Source organism: Hemitrygon akajei, chromosome 7, assembly GCF_048418815.1.
Source record: "Hemitrygon akajei chromosome 7, sHemAka1.3, whole genome shotgun sequence".
Classification (NCBI taxonomy): Eukaryota; Metazoa; Chordata; class Chondrichthyes; order Myliobatiformes; family Dasyatidae; genus Hemitrygon; species Hemitrygon akajei.
The window spans coordinates 21,194,100-21,218,563 of record NC_133130.1 but is presented as its reverse complement, the minus strand read 5'-3'; the positions used below and the strand labels follow the sequence as shown (position 1 = coordinate 21,218,563).

General features: G+C 42.5%; 1 protein-coding gene across 1 annotated transcript in view; it reads left to right on the top strand.

Annotated features, from left to right (window-relative positions):
• The window catches only part of kif28 (kinesin family member 28), a 65,549-nt gene that overhangs the window by 18,162 nt on the left and 22,923 nt on the right, over window positions 1–24,464 (top strand). Inside the window, exons 7-14 of the mRNA XM_073050470.1 lie at window positions 4,890–5,001; window positions 5,665–5,732; window positions 7,267–7,409; window positions 7,849–7,970; window positions 11,173–11,263; window positions 18,863–18,923; window positions 21,726–21,849; window positions 23,086–23,230. Of these exons, the coding sequence (XP_072906571.1) occupies window positions 4,890–5,001; window positions 5,665–5,732; window positions 7,267–7,409; window positions 7,849–7,970; window positions 11,173–11,263; window positions 18,863–18,923; window positions 21,726–21,849; window positions 23,086–23,230 (866 nt within the window). The remainder of the gene's footprint in view (window positions 1–4,889; window positions 5,002–5,664; window positions 5,733–7,266; window positions 7,410–7,848; window positions 7,971–11,172; window positions 11,264–18,862; window positions 18,924–21,725; window positions 21,850–23,085; window positions 23,231–24,464) is intronic.

The window sequence follows — 24,464 nt, the reverse complement described above, 5'->3', positions numbered from 1 at the left end:
TGAGAGGGAATGGGAAGCACCAAAGGACGTTCTGTAATGATCATTAAACCAATTGTTTGGAATCAAATGTCATTGCCTGGTGTCTCAGGGCTGGGTGTATCTGAACTTGTGTCACCCCCACCCCCTACACTGGCACTCTTTTTTTGCCATCTGTCCCTCAGCCCTCCCTTGGCACATCTCCCTCACCATTCTCAATATCCTTTCCTCCTGCTAGATTTACAAACTCACTCTCCACTCCATGTTGATAAGTACAGTACCGTGCAAAATTCTCAGGTACATATATATAGTTAAGGTACCTAGTGCAGTACTGCACACAACAGGTTTCAAATGGTTTCCATTTGGCAGTAAGTAATTATCCAGTGAGGTGACTGTGGTTTGAACATTATTTCACCAATTCTTTTCATTCCTCTTCTCCAGATGTTGTGAAAAGTTCAGTTAACGTGGAAGAAATCTTCAAGAGTGTACTTGACTGTTGGAACTATCAGAAGTTTTGCCCAGTGCCTCCCAGGATGCCTGCACACACTCAAGCCCAGGGATGTGATGCAGGACAGAAGAAAGGGAAGGCAGTAGAATGTGGCAGAACAGCTGGCCTTACCTGTCCTGTGAATTGTTTGTCCTCTGTCCAATGAAGGGCAGAAGCCCTGGATGGTTTATCCCTTGCTTTCCCCTCCAGTGTACTGAGTCTGTTGTGGTTTTGAAGTGGTTGCTGTGCATGATACGTCAATTTTGTTTGTTTAAGCCACTTCCTCCATTATAATTCGTGTGGGGATGTGGACCAGAACCTGATCCAGCAATTCCCTTTCTTCAGTGGAGACTGTGGATGTGGGTGAGGACTGAGACGATACAGAGGTTTCTCTAGTTTAGTAACCAACTCCCCATAGATTCCTCAAACGTGAGATTTTCAATGCTACACCTGATGCCATTGCTCACATAGAGTCCTAGGTCAACCAGCCAAAGACCGACCAATGAAGAACCCCCCAGGAGAACATCATACTCAACATGAGTCATAGGATACAGCACAGAAACAGGCCCTTCAACCCAAGATGCCCACCTGAGCTAGTCCTGTTTACCTGCATTTGACTCATGCCCCTCCAAAGTTACCCACATGCCTGTTCAAGGTGCCTTTGCTGACATGGATATGCTACAAGGAAAGTCAGTCCTTTCACATTTTTATGCAAGTGTTTCTGAGCCAGTGAGGATTGTGAGTGGGCCAGTGTTTGCTGCCAAACACAACACCATGCCCTTTGGATGGAGGGGACATCAACTGTTCTACCAAGACCATGGCACACTCACGATGGCATATTTATCTACTTTTGGTCTCGTGTCCCTAAGACATGCTGAAACCTCCCCAACCCAGGAGAGAAAAAATAAATTCCTGAGTAACACTAGCCCAATAAAGATAAGAAATACTACTCATTGCCCCCTTGGGATGATCCCATGGATCGGTGATTTGGCATTAAGGGAGTCTCATGAAGCCCATCATTGCTGCCTTCAACCTATCCAGAAAAGTTATTCTGTGAACGTTTATACAGATATATTGGCTTTCTTTGCAATAATTATTTGTTTTATGATGTATTCTAACTAGGGTTCACAGAGAGACATTAACAGTGGCATGAAGTGGTAACCAAAACATTCACACTGTCAGCCATTAGATAATAAAAGTTGATTTGTACTTTGGATTGAGCGAACAAAAATCTTTACAGCACACTACAGGACCACAATGCTATGCCAGTCTTTTAACCTGCCCCGAAGATCAATCTAACCCTTCCCTCTGTCATAGCCCTCCATTTTTCGATCATCCATGTGTCTATCAAGAGTCTCTTAAATTCCCCTAGTGTATCTGCCTCTGCCACCACCCCTAGTAGGGCCTTCCACAGACCCACCACTCACTGTGTAAAAAAAAAAAACTTACCTCTGACATCCCTTCCTGTACTTCCCTCTCGTCACATTAATATTATGCCCCCTGGTATTAGCTACTTCTGCCCTGGGGAAAATGTCTCTGCCTGGCTACTCAATCTGTGCTTCTATTATTACAAGTTGTGGCCTTGACAATAAATGTCAATTAACTTTGGCTCTCTCTCTCAGTAATGCTATCCTGAAGTCCCCGTGGTTATATCATTAACAATCCTGCTAATTGTTGTCAGTTAAATGTTTCTCCATCTGGCGGAACTGACCCTTACCTTCAACAACTTCTCTTTCAATTCCTCCCACTTTCTCCTAACCAAAAGTGTAGCCGTGGGCACTCAGATAGACCCCAGCTATGCCTGCCTTTTTGTTGGTGACGTGGAACAGTCCATGTTCCAAGCCTTCGGTGGTAATGCTCCCCAGCTCTCTTTAAACTACATCGATGATTGGATTGGTGCAGCTTCCTGCACCCATGTTGAGCTCATCAATTTCATCAAATTTGCCTCCAACTTCCACCCTGCTCTAAAAGTTATTTGATCCATCTCTGATACTTGATCACTATCTCCATCTCTCGGGACAAGTTATCCACTGACATATTTTACAAACCTACCGATTCTAACAATTATCTTGACTATCCTCTTCTCAGCCTGTCACTAATACTAATGCTATTCCCTTTTTTCAGTTCCTCTGTCTTCACCACATCTGTTCCCAGGATGAGGCTTCCCATTCTAGAACATCTCAGATGTCCTCCTTTTTCAAAGAATGAGTTTCCCTTCCTCCGCCGTCGATTGCCTTCACCCACATCTCCATTTCCCACATATCTGCCCTCACTCATCCTCCTACCATCATAATGGAGGCAGGGTTCCCCTTGGCCTTATCACCCCATGAAACTTAACCTCCAGCATCTCCAATGGGAACACATCTATCCCACTCCCACTCAACTTTTCATAGAGCTTGCTCCCTACCTGATTCTCTTGTCCATTTGTCCCTCCTGGTACTTATCCCTGCAAGCAGGACAAGAGCTACTCCTGCCCTACACCTCCTCCCTCTCCACCATTCCAGGGGAGGTGACAGTGGCCTCTGCATTGGTGAGACCCGACACATATTCAGGTTCCACTATGTCATGTGCCTTCACTCTTGTCTGCCTCAAGAGGTACGGTCTCATGGTGGCTACCTATATCAATTTGACTTCCCATTCCCGTTCTGGCACGTTGGTCTATGGCTTCCTCTACTACTGTGATGAGGCCAAACTCAGGTTGGAGGAGCAACACCTTGTATTCCATCTGGGTAGCTTCATGCAGCAAGAACATTGATTTTCCAACTTCTAGTAAATTTCTCCCCTCTTCCTCCTTCTCTCTTTTTCCATTCCTCATTCTGGTTACCCTCTCACCCCTCTCTTCTTCTCACCTGCAAATCACCTCTCTCTAGTTCTCCTCCTCCTCCTCCTCCCTTTTCTCCCATGTCCACTCTCCTCTCCTATTAGATTCTCCTTCAGACTTTACCTCTTCCACCTATCCCTCCTACCTTCTTACATCAATGCCACCGCAAGGTCAGATTAGTGGTGTTCTGCAGGGGTCCATGTTGGATCTGCTGCTTTTCATATTCTATGTTAGTGATCTGGTGATGGAATTGAAGGCTTTGTGGCCAAGTTTGCAGATGATACACTAGCACAAAGATGGAGGGACAGGTAGTGTTTAGGAAGCAGGGACTCTGCAGAGGGACATGGACAGATTAAGAAATAGGCACAGAAGTGACAGATGGAAAATAGTACAGGGAAGTGTACGGTCATTTTCTTTGGTAGAAGGAATAAAGACATAGATTATTTTCTAAACAGGAAGTTTATTCAGAAATTGGAGGTGCAAAGGGACCTGAAAGTCCTAGTGCAGGGTTCTCTAAAGGAGTAGAATATAAAAGCAAGGATCTGTTGTTGAGGCTTTTCTGTATAAGACCTCATTTGGAGTATTGTGATCAGTTTTGGATCCCATATCTTAGGAAGGGTGTGCTGGCATTGGAGAAGGTCCAGAGGAGGTTTACGAGAATTGATTCCGGGAATGAAAGGGTTATCGTTTGATGGCTTTCGGCCTGTACTTGCTGGAGTTTAGAAAAATGAGAGGGGAATCTCATTGAAACCTATTGAATTTTGAAAGGTCTAGAGAGTGGACACGGAGAAGGTGTTGTTAATAGTGGGTGTTTCTAGGAGCAGGGGGCTCAGAATGTAAGGACATCCCTTTAAAACAGAAAAGAGGAGGAATTTCTTTAGTCAGAGGGTGGTGAATCTGTGGAATTCATTGGCATAGATGGCTGTGGAGGCCGAGTCATTGGGTATATTTAGAGAGGAGGTTCTTGATTAACAAGGGTGTCAAAGGTTACAGGGAGAAGGCAGGAGAATGGGGCTGAGAGGTAAAATAAATTGGCCATGACTGAATGGCGGAGTAGACTCAATTGCCCAATGGCCTAGTTCTGCTCCTATACCTTATGGTTGTATCTCACATCATTAAACTGATAGGGATGATAAACAATACTAGACAAGACTGTCCACATGCTGCTGAAAGCACACAGGCCACACCAGTTAGGATTAGGGTTTGGCCAGATTACTGACCAAACAGACGATGGGGCATTAGTTTAACCGCAATAACACCTTGCTAGCAACTTTCCCCAAAGTCAGCTTCTCATTTCCATCATTTTATACTGAACTTAAATATATAAGCTGGCACAAAGCGATTTGAATTCTCGTTCTCTGTTAATCAAGCCCTCTGGATTATTAATTTACCCTGACAGTCACCGTGCTGATGACGGATCTCAACCTGAAATGACTGTTTATTCCTTTCCATAGATGCTGCCTGACCTGTTGAGTTCCTTCAGCATTTTATCGGTGCAGCCCTGGATTTCCAGCAGCAGCAGAATCTCGTTGGTGTGCACCCGTTCTCCTTCATCCTCTGTGGACATGTATTATCAAGCGTTTTTCTCTCTGTATTTCTCCCCAGCGCCTTAGCAGAATCAGCTATGGGGAAGAGGATGCCCCACATACCCTATAGAAACTCCACACTTACTAAACTCCTGCAGCCTGCCCTGGGTGGGAACAGCAAGACTCTGATGGTAAGTGCTCAGGAAGCCTGCCCCGCCTAAAAAAGCGTCCACAATGTTGGCACCAGTGAGCCATTCTCACACAGGACATGATGTTGTAGTTGGTGAAGCCACACTTGGAGCACTGTGTACAGTTATGGCCACCCTGTTACACGAAAGACAATGTCAAGCTGGAGAGGGTGCAGAAGGGATTTCTGAGGATGTCGCCTGAACTTGAGGGCTTGAGTTACAAGTTGGCCACGTGGGATCTTTATTCCTCGGAGCACAGGAGAACTAAGGGCTGATGTCATGTAATGTGGATAAGGTGGTCAGGCATAGTCTTTCCCCCAGGGTTGAGGAGTCCAAAGCTAGAGGGCACAGACACAAGATAAGAGGGGAGATATTGAAGAGACCTGAGAGATGACTCCTTTACACAGAGAGTAGTGAGGACCTGGAACGAGTTGCCAGAGGAAGTGGTTGAAGCGGGTACAATTGCAACATTTGAAAGACATTTGGATAGGTACATGGAGGGGGAGGGTTTGCAGGATTATGGGTTCAACATGGGCAACTGGGATTAGCAGGGAGGATGCTGTGGTCTGCATGGACCAGTTGAGCTGAAGAGCCTGTTTCTCTGTTGTGTTACTCTGTCACTGCTGTCTCTCTCTTTGATGAACGAACCTTTCAATTCTCTTACAGATCGCAGCAGTCAGTCCAGCTGACATTTGTTACGAGGAAACTCTCTCAACGCTACGTTACGCTGAAAGGTAAATGATGGGGAGTTTTACTTGGGGAGAATTGGCCTACGTTGTTAAACCTGACTTCTGTCATTCTAGAGTACTTTACTAACACTGAGATTCTGTTAGAGCCACTGTTGTGATAGCTCATTGTCGTTTTGCATTTACATTAGGAATGTGGTGATGAATAGATCTGGGTCTTTTTGGTGATTGTAGTTGAAAGATAAATATTGGTCATAACACAGAGGAAGAATTTTGAATTGTTATCAGGAATATTCTTTGCACCAAGTTATGACTTATCATCCTCCTATGGTCCACTCTCCTCTCCAATCAGATTCCTCCTTCTCTAGCCCTTGACCTTCCTTCCCCACCCACCTGGCTTCACTTATCACCTTCCTGCTAGTCTACTTCCCTCCGCCACCCCCCCCCCCACCTTTTCATTCCGGTGTCACCCCCCCCCCCCCCCAGTCCTGAAGAGGGATCTTAGCCTGAAACATTGACCGTTTGTCCATTTCCATAAATGCTGCCTGACATGCTGAGTTCCTCCAGCATTTTATGTGTGTTGCTTTGGATTTCCAGCATTTGCAGACTTTCTTGTGTGCATCATATTTATTGCTTATTTACTCATTATTGTTATTATTATTTCTTCTTTCTTTTTGTATTTGCACAGTTTGTCTGCCTTGTCGGTAGGTTTTTCATTGAGTCTATTATGGTTATTGGATTTATTGAGTATGCCCACAAGAAATTATTCTCAGGATTGTATATATGAACTTTGATAATAAACTTACTTTGACATTGAATGATGGCACTTCTGACACTGCAACCCCTGGTATTGCTTTAGAGAATAAACCATGATTTATTGCTGGGCTCTGGAGGAGAAGCTTGAACGTGTGATCTTCTAGTTCAGGTGTGGAGGCAGCCAATTGAGCTGGACAGTTGACCACTGAAAATAGAGATGAGGGGTATTTTGTTTCCTTAGAGACACATGAATCTTTGGAAATTTCTCTTCCCTTAAGGGTTTGGGAGGCTATTCGTCATTGTCCAATGGTCAACTCAATGATGGAATTCGGATTGTGTGGATTAATCTCCCTGTTCCCAACACGAGATTCTGCAGATGCTGGAAATCCAGAACTACACACACAAAGTGCGGTTAACGTGACGCGATTACAGCTCGGGGCATCGGAGTCTGGAGTTCAATTCTGACACCATCTGTACAAAGTTAGTATGTCCTTCCTGTGACCATGTGCGTTTCCTTTGGGTGCTCTGGATTCCTCCACAGTCCAAAGGCGTACTGGTTAGGAGGTTAATTGGTCATTGTAAATTGTCCTGTGATTAGGCTAGGTTTACATAAGTATGTTGCTGGGTGGTGCAGCTCTGTGGGCCAGAAAGACCTGTATCTCTGAAGAACTAACTCAGGTCAGGCAGCATCTATGAAAGAGAATAAACAGTCAATGTTTTGGGTGGAGACCCTTCATCCTGTTTTGCTGAGTTCCTCCAGCATTTTGTGTGTGTCTCCCAGTTCCCCGTGTTTATGTGCACCCTATTTGCATTTTAATGCCCAAAGGACAAAAAATATTCGAAACAAGGCAGCGATAAATGAAAATCCAACAGAGCGACTTATTCAGGAGTTAAAAGCCGAGAATGCCAAGTTGCAGTTAAAGATCATGAAAATGAGAAACTCTGGGCAAAGGGCAGAGGAGGAAACAGGTAGGAACCTCTGACTGGTAAAGTAGAATGTAAAGGTTTTAGTTCTTAATTCAGCAATACCACGGCCTGTCGTGTTGTCTTTTGAAATGAAGTTATCTGGTGCAAGTCCTGAAGCTAAATTAGCAGAGTTTGCTGTTTAAGATCTTGATATGTTATCAAGGTCAGTACAGCCATTTGTAAATATTTGGGGAGCTGGTACTTTAGCAAGAGAAGCATCTGAACTATGAGTACAAAGGCAATCAAAATGAAACAATCCCAACATTCCCCAAGCCTCACTCAGGACTCGGTAATCTTCATTTTACTTGCAGCAGTTAATCTAATTGTCTCCATCCAGTTTAAATTCCTGCCCTTCCCTCCTCTCCACAGTCCCTAACATTTTGCCTCTGTTGGGGTATCTCATGCTCCACCATTTGAAAGCATGCTATCCTTTCCTCACCAGAGAAGCTACAATGCCTGCTGACTGAGAATGAGCTCCAGATGGTGGAGATTCAAACGTCGTGGGAGCAGCGCCTTGAGAAAGCACAGAAAGAATGGAAGCATCGATACGCAAACCTCATGCAGGTATGGATGATGAATAAGGATCCTGTCCTCAGTCAGTTAATTACTAATGTATGTCTAGTCAAAGAGCAGAATACTGCAGATGCTGAAACTCTGAAATAAAGATAAAAATGCTGGGAATATCTAGCAGGTCAGGCAGCATCCGTGGTAAGGGATAGTTAACATTTCAGATTTTTTTAACAAAATAAACTTCATTCATAATAAACAATATAGTACCATGCAAAAATCTTAAACACATATACAGCTAGGCTGCCTAAAACTTTTGCACAGTACTGTAGTAATTTTATGTATTGCTCTGTACTGCTGCTGCAGCAAAAAAAAAAATTTGACAAACATGAGCGATGATAAACCTGATTCTGACATGGGTCTCCATTGTGGACTGAGTGTGGGAAGGGGCCAGGGAGAGGGGAATCATGATTGGGAAAAGAGAAAGGGAGAGAGGAGGGTGCAGGAAGCACCAGAGAGACATTCTGTCTGAAATGATAAATAAACCAATTGTTTGGAATTAAATTACCTTGCCTGGTGTCATAGGGCTGGGTGTGTCCGCACCCAGGCCACTTCCCACCCTGGTACACCTCTCCCACCTGTCCCACACCCCTCTTGTGGCACTCCACCCTCACCATTCCCAACATCTAGATGTGCCTAAGACTTTTGTACAGTGCTGTATTTACCAGAATAAACCATTCAATGTCTTTCCATTCATAGTCAATGCTTTCCGTACTGCTCTATTGCATTCATTCACATCAATAGCTCAGCTGCCGCTCATGTACCATTTTGGGGCAGTGCACCGCTTCCTCCCCAACCTGGCCCCTCCCTCTCCGGTAGGGGAAGAAGCCTACACTGTGGTCCTTCCCCACCAAGCCCTTGTGGTGGCTGCACCAAGCTTCAGTGCATCCCTCAGCATGTTACCCCCACATCCTGGAAGGTGCCAGTGATAATAATTCTGATTCTGGAATGTGTTGTGAAATTTGTCCATGGTGGAATGCCAGTGGACAGCATTCCTCCATGGACACCTTGAAGTGCTGGCAGGCCAGCAAGCTTCAGGTAGCCCAAAAGAGTTTCATCGAATTGATGAACTGCCAACAACACTTGATATTTGTGTCCGTGCATGTCCCTTGGAACAGCTGTAGATCAGAGTCCTCTGTCACACATGAACTGTGACACAGGCCCTTTCATCTTTTTCCACGCTCTTCGCAGACCTAGAGTAGACAAAGAAGCGAAGTACTGTCTCTTCCCCACTACAGTCACCCCCTGGGAAGAGAGCTTTGGGAGTGATGCTCTGGGCATGCAGGAAGGATCTGACTGGGAGGGCCCCCCTCACTACCAGCCAGGCAAGGTTTGGTGCCTGTTGGTGAGACCTGGCGATGAGGCATTCCATCAGAAGGTCGGAAAACTGCTCCACTGTTTCCATCGAGTCCTTCTCCTACAGTGTCTGCAGGATGTTCTGCGCTGACCACTGCCTGATGGACTTGTGGTCAAAGGCGTTGGTCTGGAAGAGTTTTTCCACAAAGGACAGGTAGTGCGGCAGTGTCCAACTGAATGGGTCATTGCACAGCAACAGAGCTAGACTCCTCCTTCGTAACACTGGGGTCAGATAGAGCCTCAGCACGTAGAGGTAACTGGCGTCCACGTAATTAGATTCCACACACAGCTTGGTGCAGCCACACACGAAGGTGGTCATCAGGGTGAGGCTGACATTGGATACATATTTTGTTAACATTTCAGATGACCTTTAATCAGAATAAGGACAAATTGACATGCACATTCAGCTGAAAATGGATCAGAAACAGAATCTCCAACTCACTGATAATCAACACTGGTGCACCTCAAAGATGTGTGCTTAGCCCACTGTTCTACACTATGCACCTATGATTACATGGCTAGGAACAGCTCAAATGCCGGCTATAGAATTGCTGATGATTGTTGGCAGAATTTCAGATGGTGACCAAGAGGGCATGCAGGAGCGAGATATATCTGCTCGTTGAGTGTGGTCACATCAACCACCTTGCACTCAACACTAGTGAGACTAAACAACTGATTGTGAACTTCAGAAAGAGTAAGACGAGGGAACATGCAACAATCCTCACTGAGGGATCAGAAGTGGAAAGAATGAGCAATTTCAGGTTCCTAGATGTCAATACCTGGACCCAGCTACAAAGAATGAACAATTGCAGCTATATTTCATTAGGAGTTTGAGGAGATTTGGTATGTCACCTAAAACACTCTTAAATTTCTTCAGATACTGTGGAAAGTATTCTAACTGCCTGCATCACAGTCTGCTTTGGGATGGGGGTGGACTACTGTACAGGATCGAAGTGAGCTGTAGAGAATTGTAAACATAGTCAGCTCTGTCACGGGCACAGCCTCTGTAGTATCCAGGACATCTTCAAGGAGTGATGTCTCAAAAGGGCAGCGTCCATCATTAAGGACACCCATCACACAGGTCATGTCCTGTTCTCATTGCTACCATCAGGGAGGAGGTGAACGCACACACTCAATAATTCCCCTCTACCATCTGATTTCTGAACAGACACTGAACCCATGACCACTACCTCACTACTTCTTTTATTTCCAGTTTTGCTTATTTAATTCAACTATTTAATAGATCTATATTTACTGTATTTCATGGTGTTTTCTCTATTATTATGTATTGCATTGTATTGCTGCTGCAAAGTCAACAAATTTCATGACATACTGTATGCTGGTGATATTAAACATGATTCTGAAATATTGTAATATACTTTTAATATATGGAAAATGAGATTTCATGAAAATATTTCCAAAAATTTTTAATAATAAAGCTGTTATTATTTTAAACCCAAAAATAGACAGTAAAGTCTCTCTTCAGGGTAATTAATATATAGCACATCAAAGACTTAGTAAAATGAAAGAGGATACTCAGAGCTCGGGAGGAAGCAGGTGACATAAATCCTAATAAGCAGCATATAGATTCTGTCACTGAATTCCTTCAGTATGGGGGGTATTACAATCCTAGTAAAAGATCATTGAGAAAAAACTGAAATTCTAAAACACCAGCCTGAATCTAAGAAAAATGTTTGTAGTTTAGCACATCTGAATTAATTTCTGAAGTTATTTTGTTAAGTATTAATTGTATCAGGATTGCTTAGTCACCAAGTTAATCCTGCTGGTTTGAGTACTCGATATAACGGAAAGCATCAGTGAGCTTTCTATATCTGTTTTCCAGGAACGGCTCATGATTCAGTTATTCCCGTATCTGTCGAATGTGAACGTGGATCCACAGCTCTCTGCCTTTGTCAAGCACTTCATCCAGGACGGTACTGCCCTCTAATGCCATGCTCTGATCTAAGTCCAGGTTTTACTTGCTCTCCTTTCTGATTGTTCTGATTTTCATGTGGGTCCAGTCCACTTATATTGAAATATAATTCTGCTTGATAAATTTCTGCATTCTCGTACCCATTCTCAAACAGGAAAGGAAATGGTTCTGCCTGTACTTGGGAGAGGTCTGGTAGTTCTTTAGAAATTGTGAAGATGTGTGGTCTTCTTTCCATGGTTGTATCTCCTAAAATCATTTCCTTTAACCCACCGCCACATCTCTAAGTCATTTCTTGTCACCACAAACTACAGCCCTATAAACTTTATGGCCCATCTGTAGATTAAAAGCTCTTCATCGCTCAATGTTTTCGAGATCCGATTGAAAGTCTTTAACCATTTTGAAAGTGTAGCCTCGCTTTTCATGCGTCAGAGGCAGTGGGAGAGCGCAGACACACAAAGAATGGCACTGGGGATGATCAATTCCAACCACTGCCCGTAAGCAGTTTGTACCTCCTCCATGACTGCGTGGGTTTTCTCTACGTGCTCTGCTTTCCTCCCACATTCCAAAGCTGGTAGGCTAATTGGTCACTGCAAATTGTCCCGTGATTAGGTTTGGATTAAATTGGTATTGCTGTGTGGTGCGGCTGAAAGTGCTGGCTCCGCACTGTATGTCAATACATAAATAAATTACAGATGTCCACAAGGTGCCTGAAACTTCAGCACCATAGTAAGTGATGGTAATACAGTTACCTGTTGAATCTGACTGTTCTTATCTCTCTTTGGTTGTGAAGTTTTCCAAACCCTAGAAAATTCAAACTGCTGAACGGCGAGGGTTACAACCTTGTACAATAAATGACTCACCTTCCTTACCTGATCACTCTGCATCCTACAAGAAGCTGGCAGCAGGTTTCAGGTTTTTATGGAACTAACCTGATGTTAAATTCTTTCCACCTTGGTTCTTTGTTCCTCTTTTTGTATTGCTGGCTTTTAAGTGAGTGCAACAACCATCTTCCAATATTTATTTAAATTGTGCTTAATAACTTATAAAGTGTAGATTCTGTGAAGTCGATTTTAAAATGAAAGTCCTTTTCTCCCCTTCTACCCTTATGTTACAGAGCAAAGCCTTTTACTATGGTCAGTAATTCTCAGAACTCAAGTCATAAAACCTTAACAACACCAATCATTCCATGCCGCCCCGACCCATTCCAGCCTGTTTATTGGATGTTGAAAAGTGGGCAGCGTGGTAGAATAGTGGCTAGCATAATGCTATCATGGTGCCACTGATGAGGGTTCAATTTCTACTGCTGTCTGTAAGGAGTGTGTATGTTTCCCATCCCCCATGACTGCTGGGATTCCTCCAGATGATTTGGTTTCCTCCAATATGCAGGGTAATTGGTCACAAGTGTAATTGTGCAGCATGGGCTTGTGGGCCAGAAGGACCTGTTACCATACTGTATCTCTAAATAAATTCCATAAGATAGAGGATGGACCAAGGTGTAAGATGGGACGGAGGTGCTTATTAAGACTCTGGGTGACTCCTTTTCCCATTACAACTATGAGTTATTGATGAAGGGTCTTAACCTGAAACATTGACTGTTTATTCCTCTCCATAGATGTTGCCTGACCTGCTAAGTTCTGTGTGTGATGCTCTGGATTTCCAGCATCTGCAGAATCTCTAGTGTTTATGAGCTACTATGTTGCCTGATTCTCTAATGGATCTGTAGGCAAATGGCAGCACACTCTGACACAGTGGCTTCTAAGGTGTTACTGTCCTTTTTAAATGTATTTTTTATGACCACAAGACCCTGATGGACATTAAGAACTTAATGTAGGTCTACCCCATCAGCAAGTAACTCACTGCAGAGAAACGGAATAGGTGAATTTGGTGTGGACTCTGTTGCTGTCTGCTACAGAGGGGAGTCAGAGTCAGTGTGCGAAGGCCGTGTGCATCTAACAGCGAGTGATTGTCTTAGTCACTTTTGTTGTGATTGCAAGACCCTGTTGGATATTGATAGTTCACTGGTTTATTGGTGGGAGAAGCTGCGTGGCCTCAGTCATAGTGAGGAGCGGCCTCACACCAGGGGGTCGCAGCCATCCAGGAGAGAAGAGTTGGAGTCAGTGCTGCCCTCCAGTGTTCGCTCAGCAGAAGACTGGGCCTCAAGTTGCGGTGTTGCCTGTTTGCAGCCGCACAGGAGAGAAATGTCCGAGTTTTTTTTGAGTGTGACTGTATTTTACAAACTACCGATTATGAGCCTTGTGCTGTGTATGACTGTTAGTACTTTGTTTTGCACCTTGGCCCTGGAGTAATGCTACTTCATTTGGCTGTATTCACGTATGGTTGAATGACAATTAAAATTGAACTTAATGAACACAAACAGTGTACAGACTATGAATCAGTTACATTGTTCAACAATTTAAGACCAAATTGAAGTAACAGTGATAAATTATCAGGCAACAGAATGATTGATAAAACAGAACCCTGCAGTCAAACGTGTCATGACTCAGTTCTTCTACTTCCCACGATCTGGAGAGATTCACTTCTAGTTCATGTATTTTCTCCACGATACAAAAACCAGGAGTAGGAGTAGGCTATTTAGCCTATTTGACTGTTCACTGTGATCATTTACTTCACTACCCTGTTCCTGCCTTCACCCCCATATCCCTTGAGCATTCAGAAATATATTTATCTACTGCTCATATATATTTAATGACTTGGCCTTCATTGCTTTTGTGGCAGATGGTTCATGTTCACCACTCATATTTCTCTCTATCTTGATTATTAAATCTTGTTCTAAATAGCAGACTCCGTGTCCTGAGGTTGTAGTTCCTAATTCAGAATTCTTGTACCTTGTCAGTCTGGTCCTGTTAGAATTTTATTGGTCACTGTCAATGTTTTGGATGGTGGCTTTGTTGTGAATTTTGCAGACAATACAAGGATAAGTGGAGGGGTAGGTAGTTTTGAGGAAATAGGGAGACTACAGAAGGATGTGGACAGATTAGGAATATGGGCAAAGAAGTGGCAGATGAAATACATCTGTGCACAGTGAGGAAATTTCTCCCAGGTCAGCGGTGCTTGCTTAAAAGGAGAACTTTGCGGATATTCGGCTTCATTCCGGTGGCCCATTCAGCAGCGCATAGAAGCGTTGGCTCTGGGTGAGTTACCGAGTAAGTTTCTGTTAAGTTTCCCTTTTTTCTTACTGTGTTGGGGTACTTAGTGTAGCTTAAATGGCCATTGTGTGTTCTTCATACCAGATGTTGGAGTTCTGGAAGACCCAGAATCTCCCGGGGAACCACATCCGTGTGAACATCTGCAGCTCCTTGCAGACCATGTTAGGGATCTGGTGCAGCAGCTGAATGGCTTATATGAGATAGTGAGGAAATCGTCAATCTTAGTTGCAGGGAAGTAAGATACAGGAGGCGGGTAGCTGGGTGACTGCCAGGAGAAATGGAAATGTGAATAGACAGTTAATGCAGAGCACCCTCATGGCTATTCCCCTCAATAAATATTTTGTTTTGGATACTGTTGTGGGGATGGCCTTCCAGGGGAATGCCACAGTGAGCAATTTACAGGTACTGAGCATGGGTCTGTGGTGCAGAATGGAAAGAGGGGGAAGAGAGGAACAGTAGTGGTAGGGGACTCAATAGTCAGAGGAACAGACAGGAGATTCTGTGGATGTGAGCGGGACACCTGGATGGTATGTTGCCTCCCAGGTGCCAGGGATACGGATGTCTCAGATTGTGTCCACAGCATTTTGGAGAAAGAGCAGCCAGATGTCTTGGTACATATTGGTATCAATAACACAGGAAGAAAAAGCAGAGGTCCTGAGAAGAGAATTTAGAGAGCTAGGCAGAAAGCTGAGAAGCATGACCTCCAAGGTAGTAATTTCTGGATCGCTGTCTGTGCCACGTGCTTCTGAGGGTAGAAACAGAATGATCTGGCAGATAAACGCGTGGCTGACAAGCTCGTGTTTCAGGTTCTTGGATCATTGGGATCTCTTCTGGGGGAGGTATGAGCTGTACAAAAGAGGCAGGTTTGTTAGAGCTTTTGGGGGGGGGGGGGAGGAGTACAAACTAAGGTGGCAGAGGGATGGGAACCAGAGCAAAGGGACTCAGGACAGACTGGATGGTAAAAATGCAAAGAGAGCGTGCAGTCAGACTGTCAGGAAGCGTAGGCAGATGATAGGACATGATTGTAGCCAGCAAGGTGAGTATCAGGGCAATAGGGATGCAGAATCAAAAAGGGTAGCAAATAAAGGTGTTATATCTTAATGCACGGAGTACAAGAAATAAAGTGGATGATCTTGTTGCACTATTACAGATTGTCAGGTATGATGTTGTGGTCATCACTGAGTCATGGCTGAAGGATGATTGTAGTTGGGAGCTGAATGTCCAAGGTTACACATTGTACTAGAGGAATAAGAAGGTACGTAGAGGGGGTGGCGTAGTTCTGCTGGTAAAGAATGGCATCATACCATTAGAAAGATGTGACATAGGATTGGAAGATGTTGAATCCGTGTAGGTTGAGTTAAGAAACTGCAAGGGTAATAGGACCCTGATGGCGGTTATATTCAGGTGTCCAAACAGTAGCTGGGATGTGGATTATGGTTTATAATGCGAAATAGAAAAGATGTGTCATCTTCTTTCGGTGCTCGGGTTGTCAGGCCCCTGCCGATATGCAAACTAAGTGGTGGAAGAAGCGAATGCATAGACTGAAGCGTAAAAGACGAAAGATGAGGCAGAGGTCCAGGTGAACTACTGCTGATGGTGCAGTACTGATCAGGCTTTGTTCAATCTTGCATGGCAAATGGACTCTTGGACATTTCTGTTTATTGTTCCACTAAGATCAACAATATATATGGACGTCTTGGATACTGGTCATGAAAGATGCTGAACACCTGAACGTCGGTCTGTTTTAGTACTGTGCCATGATGTATAATAGCTACAAAATAAAAGATAAACTTGGAAAAAAAAAGGTGTGTCAAAAAGGCAATGTTACAATAGATGTGGGAGATTTTAACATGCAGGTCGACTGGGAAAATCAGGTTGGTAATGGATCTCAAGAGAGTGAGTTTGTTGAATGCCTACGAGATGGCTTTTTAGAGCAGTTTGTCATTGAGCCGACTAGGGGATCAGCTATACTGGATTGGGTGTTATGTAATGAACTGGAGGTGATTAGGGAGCTTAAGTTAAAGGAACTGTAAGGAGACAGTGATCACAATATGATTGAGTTCAACTTGAAATTTGATGGGGATAAAGTAAAGTCTGATGTAGCAGTATTTCAGTGGAGTAAGGGAAATTACAGTGGTATGAGAGAGGAGTTGGCCAGAGTAAATTGGAAGGAGATGCTGGCAGGGATGACAGCAGAGCAGCAATGGCTTCAGTTTCTTGGAAAAATGAGGATGGTGCAGGATAGATGTATTCCAGAAACAAAAAAAAAACTCAAATGGCAAAATAGTGCAATTGTGACTGACAAAAGACAAAGCTAATGTAAAAGCAAGAGAGGGCATAAAACAAAACAAAAATGGGCATGAAATAGAGGCTTTTAGAGATAAAGCTTTTAAAAACCTACTGCCTCATCTTTAAAAAGCAACTGAAAGAATCATTAGGAGGGAAAAGATTAAATATGAAAGCAAGCTAGCAAACAATATCAAAGTAGATAGAAAAAGTTTTTTTCAAGTACAGTATGTAGAAGATAAGAGAGATGAGAGTGGATACAGCACCGCTAGAAAATGAAGCAGGAGAAATAATAACAGGGGACAAGGAGACGGCAGATGCACTAAATGAGTATTTTGCATCAATTTTCACTATGGGAGACACTAGCGGTGTGCCAGGTGTTGAACAGTGTGAGTGAAGAGAAGTGGGTGCAGTTACAAGGAAGAAGGTGCTCAAAGAGCTGAAAGACCTAAAGGTGCATAAGTCACCCAGACCAGATGAACTGAACCATAGGGTTCTGAAAGAGGTAGCAGTAGGGATTGAGGAGGCATTAGTAATGACCTTTCAAGAATTATTGGACTTTAGCCTGATTCCCAGAGGACTGGAGAATTGCAGAAGTCACTCCACTCTTTAAGAAAGGAAATTATAGACCAGTAGCCTGACCTCAGTGGTTGGGAAGATGCTGCAGTCAGTTGTTAAGGATGAGGTTATAGAGTACTTGGTGACACTGGGCAAAATCATTATGGTTTCCTTAAGGGAAAATCTTGCCTGAATAAGCTGTTGGAATTCTTTGAGGAGATTACAAGCAGGATAGATAAAGGAGATGCAGTGGATGTTGTATATTTGGACTTTCAGAAAGCCTTTGAGACTGCTTACCAAGTTAGGAGCCTATGGTATTACAGGAAAGTTACTAGCATAATTAGAGCATTGGCTGATTGGTAGGTGGCAGCAAGTGAGAATGAAACGATCCTTTTCTGGTTTGGCTGCCAGTGACTAGAAGTGTACCGCAAGGGTCGGTGTTGGGACCACTTCTTTTTATGCTGTATATGAATGACTTAGATGATGGAATAGATGGCTTTGTTGCCAAGTTTGCAGATGATACAAAGATTAGTGGAGGGGCAGGTAGTGTTGAGGAGACAGGAAGGCTTCAAAAGGACTTTGACAAATTAGGGGAATAGGCAAGAAAGTGGCATATGAAATGTAAAGTTGGAAAATGCATGGTTATGCACTTTGGTAGGAGAAATAAATATGTAGACTATTTTCTAAACAGAGAGAAAATCCAAAAATCTGAGATGCAGAGGGACTTGAGAGTCCTTGTGCAGCACACCCTAAAGGTTAACTTACAGGTTGAGTCAGTGGTGAGGAAGGCAAATGCGATGTTAACATTCATTTCAAGTGGTCTAGAATACAAGAGCAAGGTTGTGATGCTGAGGCTTTATAAGGCACTGGTGAGGCCTCACCTTGAGTATTGTGAACAGTTTTGGGATCATCATCTTAGAAAAGATGTGCTGTCATTGGAGAGGGTTCAGAGGAGGTTCACGAGGATGATTCCGGGAATGAAAGATTTATCATATGAGGAACATTTGATGGCTCTGGGTCTGTATTCCCTGGAATTCAGAAGGATGAGAGGGGATCTCATTGAAACCTTTTGAATGTTGAAAGGCCTAGACAGAGTATATGTGGAAAGGATGTTTCCCATGGTGGGACAATCAAGGACAGAAGGGTACAGTTTCAGGATAGAGGGGCATCCATTTAAAACAGAGATGCGGAGAGATTTCTTTAGCCGGAGAGTGGTGAATCTGTGGAATTCTTTGCCACAGGCAGCTATGGAGGCCAAGTCTTTATGTATATTTAAGGCAGAGTTGGTAGATTCTTGATTGGTCAAGGCTCGAAGGGATACTGGGGTGGGGGGGTGGGTGGGGAGGGAGGCAAGAGGTTGGGGCTGAGAGGAAAAATGGATCAGACATAACGAAATTTCAGACCGACTCAATGGGGCAAATGGCCTAATTCTGCTCCTACATCTCATGGTTTTTCATTCATCTAAACTGTGGTCAATATAAACCCATGGGTACAACATACCTGCCACTTGCCCACTTAAAAAGGAAGGTGTGGTATCTCTTTTATTTGAAATGGATCAAGTAACTAGGTATTTCTGTGTTTTGTTCCAGGAGAGTGTGTTGTGGGTCAAGCCACAAGTTTCCTGCGGACAATTATTATTAAAGGCTTAGGGTACGTGGGAACTTCAACAAAATTATCCAAAAAGTACAGCGATCATGTGGGAATTCCAAGTGGAAAGTTCTACAAAGAGTAACAATCTTGTTTCTGATAAGTGAAAGTTCAAAAGTTCAGAGTTAATTTATTATCGAAGTACAGTACCTTTATGTCACCATATACAATCCTGAGATTGCTTTCTTGCAGGCATACTCGGTAAATCCAAGGAACAGAATAGAATTAATGGAAGACATTAACAGGATGGACAGAAAACCAATTCATAAAAGACAACAAACTGCAAATACAAAAGAAAAATACAAAATATAATAATAATCAATAAATAAATAATATCGAGATCATGAGATGCTGAGTACTTGAAAGTGAGTCCATTGATTGTGGGAGCTGTTCAGTGATGGGGTGAGTGAAGTTATCCCCACTGGTTCAAGAGCCTGATGGTTGAGGTGTAATAACTGTCCCAGAATCTGGCGATGTGGGTCCTGAGCCTTCTGCACCTCCTGCCTGATAGTAGCAGTGGGAAGAGAGCATGGCCTGGGTGGTGGGGGTCTTTGATGATAAATGCTGTTTTCCTGCGATAGTGCTTCATGTAGATGTGCTCAGTGGTGGGGAGGGTTGTACCCATGATGGACTAGAATTGATTATTATGTGCATGTGGAACTACTAAGATTTATTATCCATTTTAATGCTGGTGTTGAATAGTGCAACTTCATGGCTCAGTTGAGAGAAAATACTACGAGGGGTGATTGGTAAGTTCGTGGCCCAGGGTAAAAGGAGTCAATTTTAGAAAACCTAGCACATTTATTTTTCAACATAGTCCCCTCCTACATGTACGCACTTAGTCCAGCGGTCGTGGAGCATATGGATCCCTTCTTAGTAGAAGTGGTCCACAGCAGGGGTGATTGATAAATTCGTGGCCTAGGTAGAAGGCGATGAGTTATACAGCTCTCGTTACATGCACATTCAGTTCAACTCTTTGAGTGAAAATGCAGAAAGTTTGAAGTTAATAACTCATCTCCTTCTACCTTAGACCATGAACTTATCAATCACCCCATGCTGTGGACTACTCCGGAGGTCCAAGGCGCCTACTTCTACAAAGAAGGGATCCGTATGCTCCATGACCGCTGGACTAAGTGTGTAAATGTAGGAAAAATAGATGTGCTAGGTTTTCTAAAATTGACCCCTTCTACCATAGGCCATGAACATATCAATCACCCCTAGTATCTTGATGTCAAACTGTAATAGTTTTGAAGTTGGTTGATCTTGGTGATGGATTGACTACTTCAGTCATGTCCTGTAAGAAGAGCTACACTTCTAGCAGCATCACAGAGAGAGTAAATCATAAACATGAGGAAGTCTGCAGGTGCTGGAAATCCAAAGCAACACACACAGAACGCTTGAGGATTCCAGCAGGTCAGGCAGCATCTATGAAGTACTTTCTTCAGTACTGAGCAGGAAGGGGAAGATGCCAGAATAAAAAGGTTGGGGGTGGGGTGGAAAAATGGCTTGCTGATAGGTGAGGCCAGGTGGGTGCAGAAGTTCAAGGACTGGAGGAGAAAGAATCTAATAGGAGAGGAGAGAGTGGACTTTCCACCTACTATTACCTCCCCCGTGTCCCCTCCTCTCCTTTCTCCTACTGTCCATTCTCCTCTCCCTTCAGATTCTTTCCTTTCCAGTCTTTGGCCTTTCCCACCCACCCGGCTTCACCTATCACCTTCTAACAAGTTTTTTTTCTCCTCTCCCCACCTTCTCATTCCGGTGTCTTCCCCCTTCCTTCTCAGTCTCATAGAGTGAAAACAGTATTTACCATTACCGACTGGTATGGCCTACTGGTATTTTTCAGCATTATATACTACATACGTACTTTGATAATAAATGTACTTTAAACTTTTAAGAGAAAATCTTTCTCAGCTCTGTTGCATCCATGTCTCTCACCTTATTCAGTTATTGACAAAAGAGACCGCAGGCAGCGCATACAGTTCAGCGTGCGATGTTTAGATGAGAAAGCAAAAGGATTAGAGTGTACTCATTTGAAAAAGATACTGAGGCCATACTGAAATAAAGGAAACAAATTGCTGGGCATCAGATTGATTAGTTAACGCTGTGGATAAAACAAGAGTTACAATGAAGGTTCAAATAAACAATTTCCTGAAAATATATAAAGCCAAATCAAAATATTAGAATTTTAATTTTATCATCAGAAGTATAATGTAAAAGATGCTGGAAAGTACTTTAAAAAGTCTTCTATAAAATATAGTTTGGGAACTGTTATTCCTCATTCAGATGTGGGTACCTTGTAGTAGAATTATGATTTTAAAACAATCAAAAGCATACAATGTAAATTCATCAAAACACTGCCAAATTTTCTGACAAGGGACAAGGGCCTGAGATAATTTCTATTGCAACAAAGGAGTTTTAAGAGCTTTTGTTACAGTTGTGGGATGTAATTGAGCCATAACATTTAATTTATTTGCAGGGGACAGTGATAAGGGGTCATGAATTTGAGTCAAGAAGAGAATGAAAGTTATAAAATTTCTCTACACTGAGTTCTAAGACCTTGGAAAGTTGTGTAATAGATTGTGCAGCAATGATTATGCCCTTTCTTAGAAAATACGATAAATATTTGAAAAAGACATCTAGTGTGATGAGTGAGCCACTCAACATGGTTTGATGTGTGGTCGTGTAAAGTTTTGAGGTCCTAATTCTATTATCTATACAATGTGATGTGATTATATATATCTTAAGGGATTTACTCCTTAAACAAATGTGGTTTGTTTGGCCATTAAATATCATTTTCTTGTGCAGTATTATGAATAAACATGCCACCATCACAAACCAGGATAACAAAGTAACCCTGGAGCCACATGGACAAGCCAGAGTGATTTTAAACGGCGTTCCTGTTCATACCAAAGTTCAGCTCAGACACTTGGTAGGTCTCTCGCTCTTAGAAGAAAAAGTAGTTCCGGATATGTTCCATTCTGCTAGGAGCCTACAGTATGTTCTCATCCTACCTTGTTAAAGAATATTGTGATAATGTTTCTTCAGCTTTTAAAGTCAACAAAATAAAAACTTAGGAACCTACAAAATATTTTATCCAGTGCAAAGTCTGCCATTCTGAACCCAATCTTACTAATTTAAGCTTCCATTTCCTTCTGGAACTGGGTTCATAATCAGTGATGAATGAGGGGATGATGTCTCAAAGTGTTTTGCAGAAGCCCATACTTATCTAACCATTGCAGGGTATAAAGTAGTACATGTCCAGATACTTCTTACATTGAATTAATAAGACACCACACAAGAATAGCTCTCGTGATAAAGAGATGTTACAATGGAAAATATACTTGCATTCGATTGTACCCATGTACAGATTCTCAGCCTCACTGAGAATGAGAACCTTCACCTCACTGATCAGCTACTGCTTCAATCAAATTATTTCAGCTTATTCCCTATGAAAAAGGAATTTAGACCCTAGGATAAAAGAACCAAAGTCTGGGCAGGAGAGGATAAATTAATAGTAATTGTATATGTGGATCCATTCAGCATATTCTACAGACCCTCATTTCTAATATCTTTGTAACTAAAAGAGTAACTGATTCAAAGAAAATGGGACTTTTTCAATGATCCAATGATTGTTTCTCCTGAAGTAATGATGAGCGGTATTTTTAATTTCTTTAATAAATGGAGGTGGGTAGAGGGATTTGGACTTCTGCTGGCACATGTGGGGATGGAGGGGGAGGGGGTCGATGCTTTTGCTGCTGCTAGTTCAAGGGGAGAGGGCTTTGATGTTTCTATCGTTCTATGGGGTTTCTTTGTTTCGCGGTTGTCTACAAAGAGGGCGAATTTCAGGTTGTATACTGTATACATATTCCATTAAAAAGTACTTTAAAATTATTATGAAATAATTTATTAATTAGTAAATAACTATATTTAATTTCTGGTGAATCCATGGCCATCCCCAACATTAGTAATCCTCTGTGTGTCCTAAGGGTGCACATTCAGAAAACTTGTGATATTCTATCAAACTCCTTCCCCTTTAACTTTGTAATATCCATTGATGCTTTACACCAACCATACATACTTATCAGATGGGAGTAAATTGTTAGTTTTTGCATTCAGAAAATGTAGACAATATATAAAACACAAGTCCTTTTATTATTTGATTCAGGACCGACTTATTTTGGGATCCAACAGCACTTATCTTTATGTGGGTTTTCCATGTGAACGCAATGATGAGGACTTGAGCAAATATGATTATGACTTCTTCCAGTCAGAGCTGGCAGCAGAAGAAGGCTTTGACAGAGATGCGCTGGGTAAGTAATGTGAAGAAATAAATGTTTAATAATCTCATTGCATGTTATGCACATGGTACTACAGCTGCAGAATGAGATGGTAGCCCAAGGACTGAGTTCAAAACAGCAAATTTTCGAGGTGATTTCAAAATATCACTTGACACGAACTAGCATTTGGAAAAAACTATTGTGGAAACTTTTAGAGTAAAACATACAAAATGCCAGAGGAACTCAGCATGTCAGGCAGCATCCATGGAAAAGGATAAAACAGTCAATGTTTCAAGCTGATGAAGGGTCTTGGCCCAAAACATTGACTGTTCATTCTTTTCCATAGATACTGCCTGACCTGCTGAGTTCCTTCAGCATTCTTGAAAACCATCAGCATGTATATTGACTGGTAAAATCTCTTTCCTTCCCATGAGCGCAGTTTTTAAAATATGCATCAAAAATGCAAAGAAATTTCCTTTACCTAGATTATGAAATTTCTGGTTAGAAATGATCTTTAGAAACTTCTTTCTCTTGGGTTAACAACTTGTAGACTTGTAGTTACGTGGTCAGATTGGGAAAAGGAGTTGAAGACAAAGGTTTCACCCAATATGTGGGGCACATATGGGGAACAAGCTGTTTGAAAGGGTGGTAGAGACACAAGCTTTCATCGCATTTAGATGAGAACTTTTTAAGCTGTAACTTACAAGTCTGGAAAATGGGAATAATGTGGACATTTATATAGTAAATTTCTTTAATTCTGTGGTGATGGTGGTTATACAAGAATTTTCAGACAGTATCAATAATTTTGCAAATTACAGATAATTTTTCAATACATTGTGTTCGAACAGATATTGGTTGTAGGTCAGTCACAACACCACAGCATAGAACAAGCCTTTTGGCCCATCTAGTCCATTCTAAACTATTATTCTGCCTAGTGCCACCAACCTAGAACCAGACCATACCCCCCATACCCCTCCCATCCACATATTTATCCAAACTTCTCCTAAAAGTTGAAATCAAACTCATGTCCACCACTTCTGTAAGCAGCTCGTTTTACACTCTCACTGGCCTTTGGCTGGAGAAGTTCCCCATCATGTTCTCCTCAGATATTTCATTTTTCAACTTAACCCATGACCTTTAGTTCTAATCTCACCCAATATCAATGAAAAATGCCTGCTTGCATTTAACTTATCTCTACCCCTTGCAATTTTGTACATCTTGGCTCTATAACAGGTCTTGGTACTATTCTGTAAAATTACTGATTTAG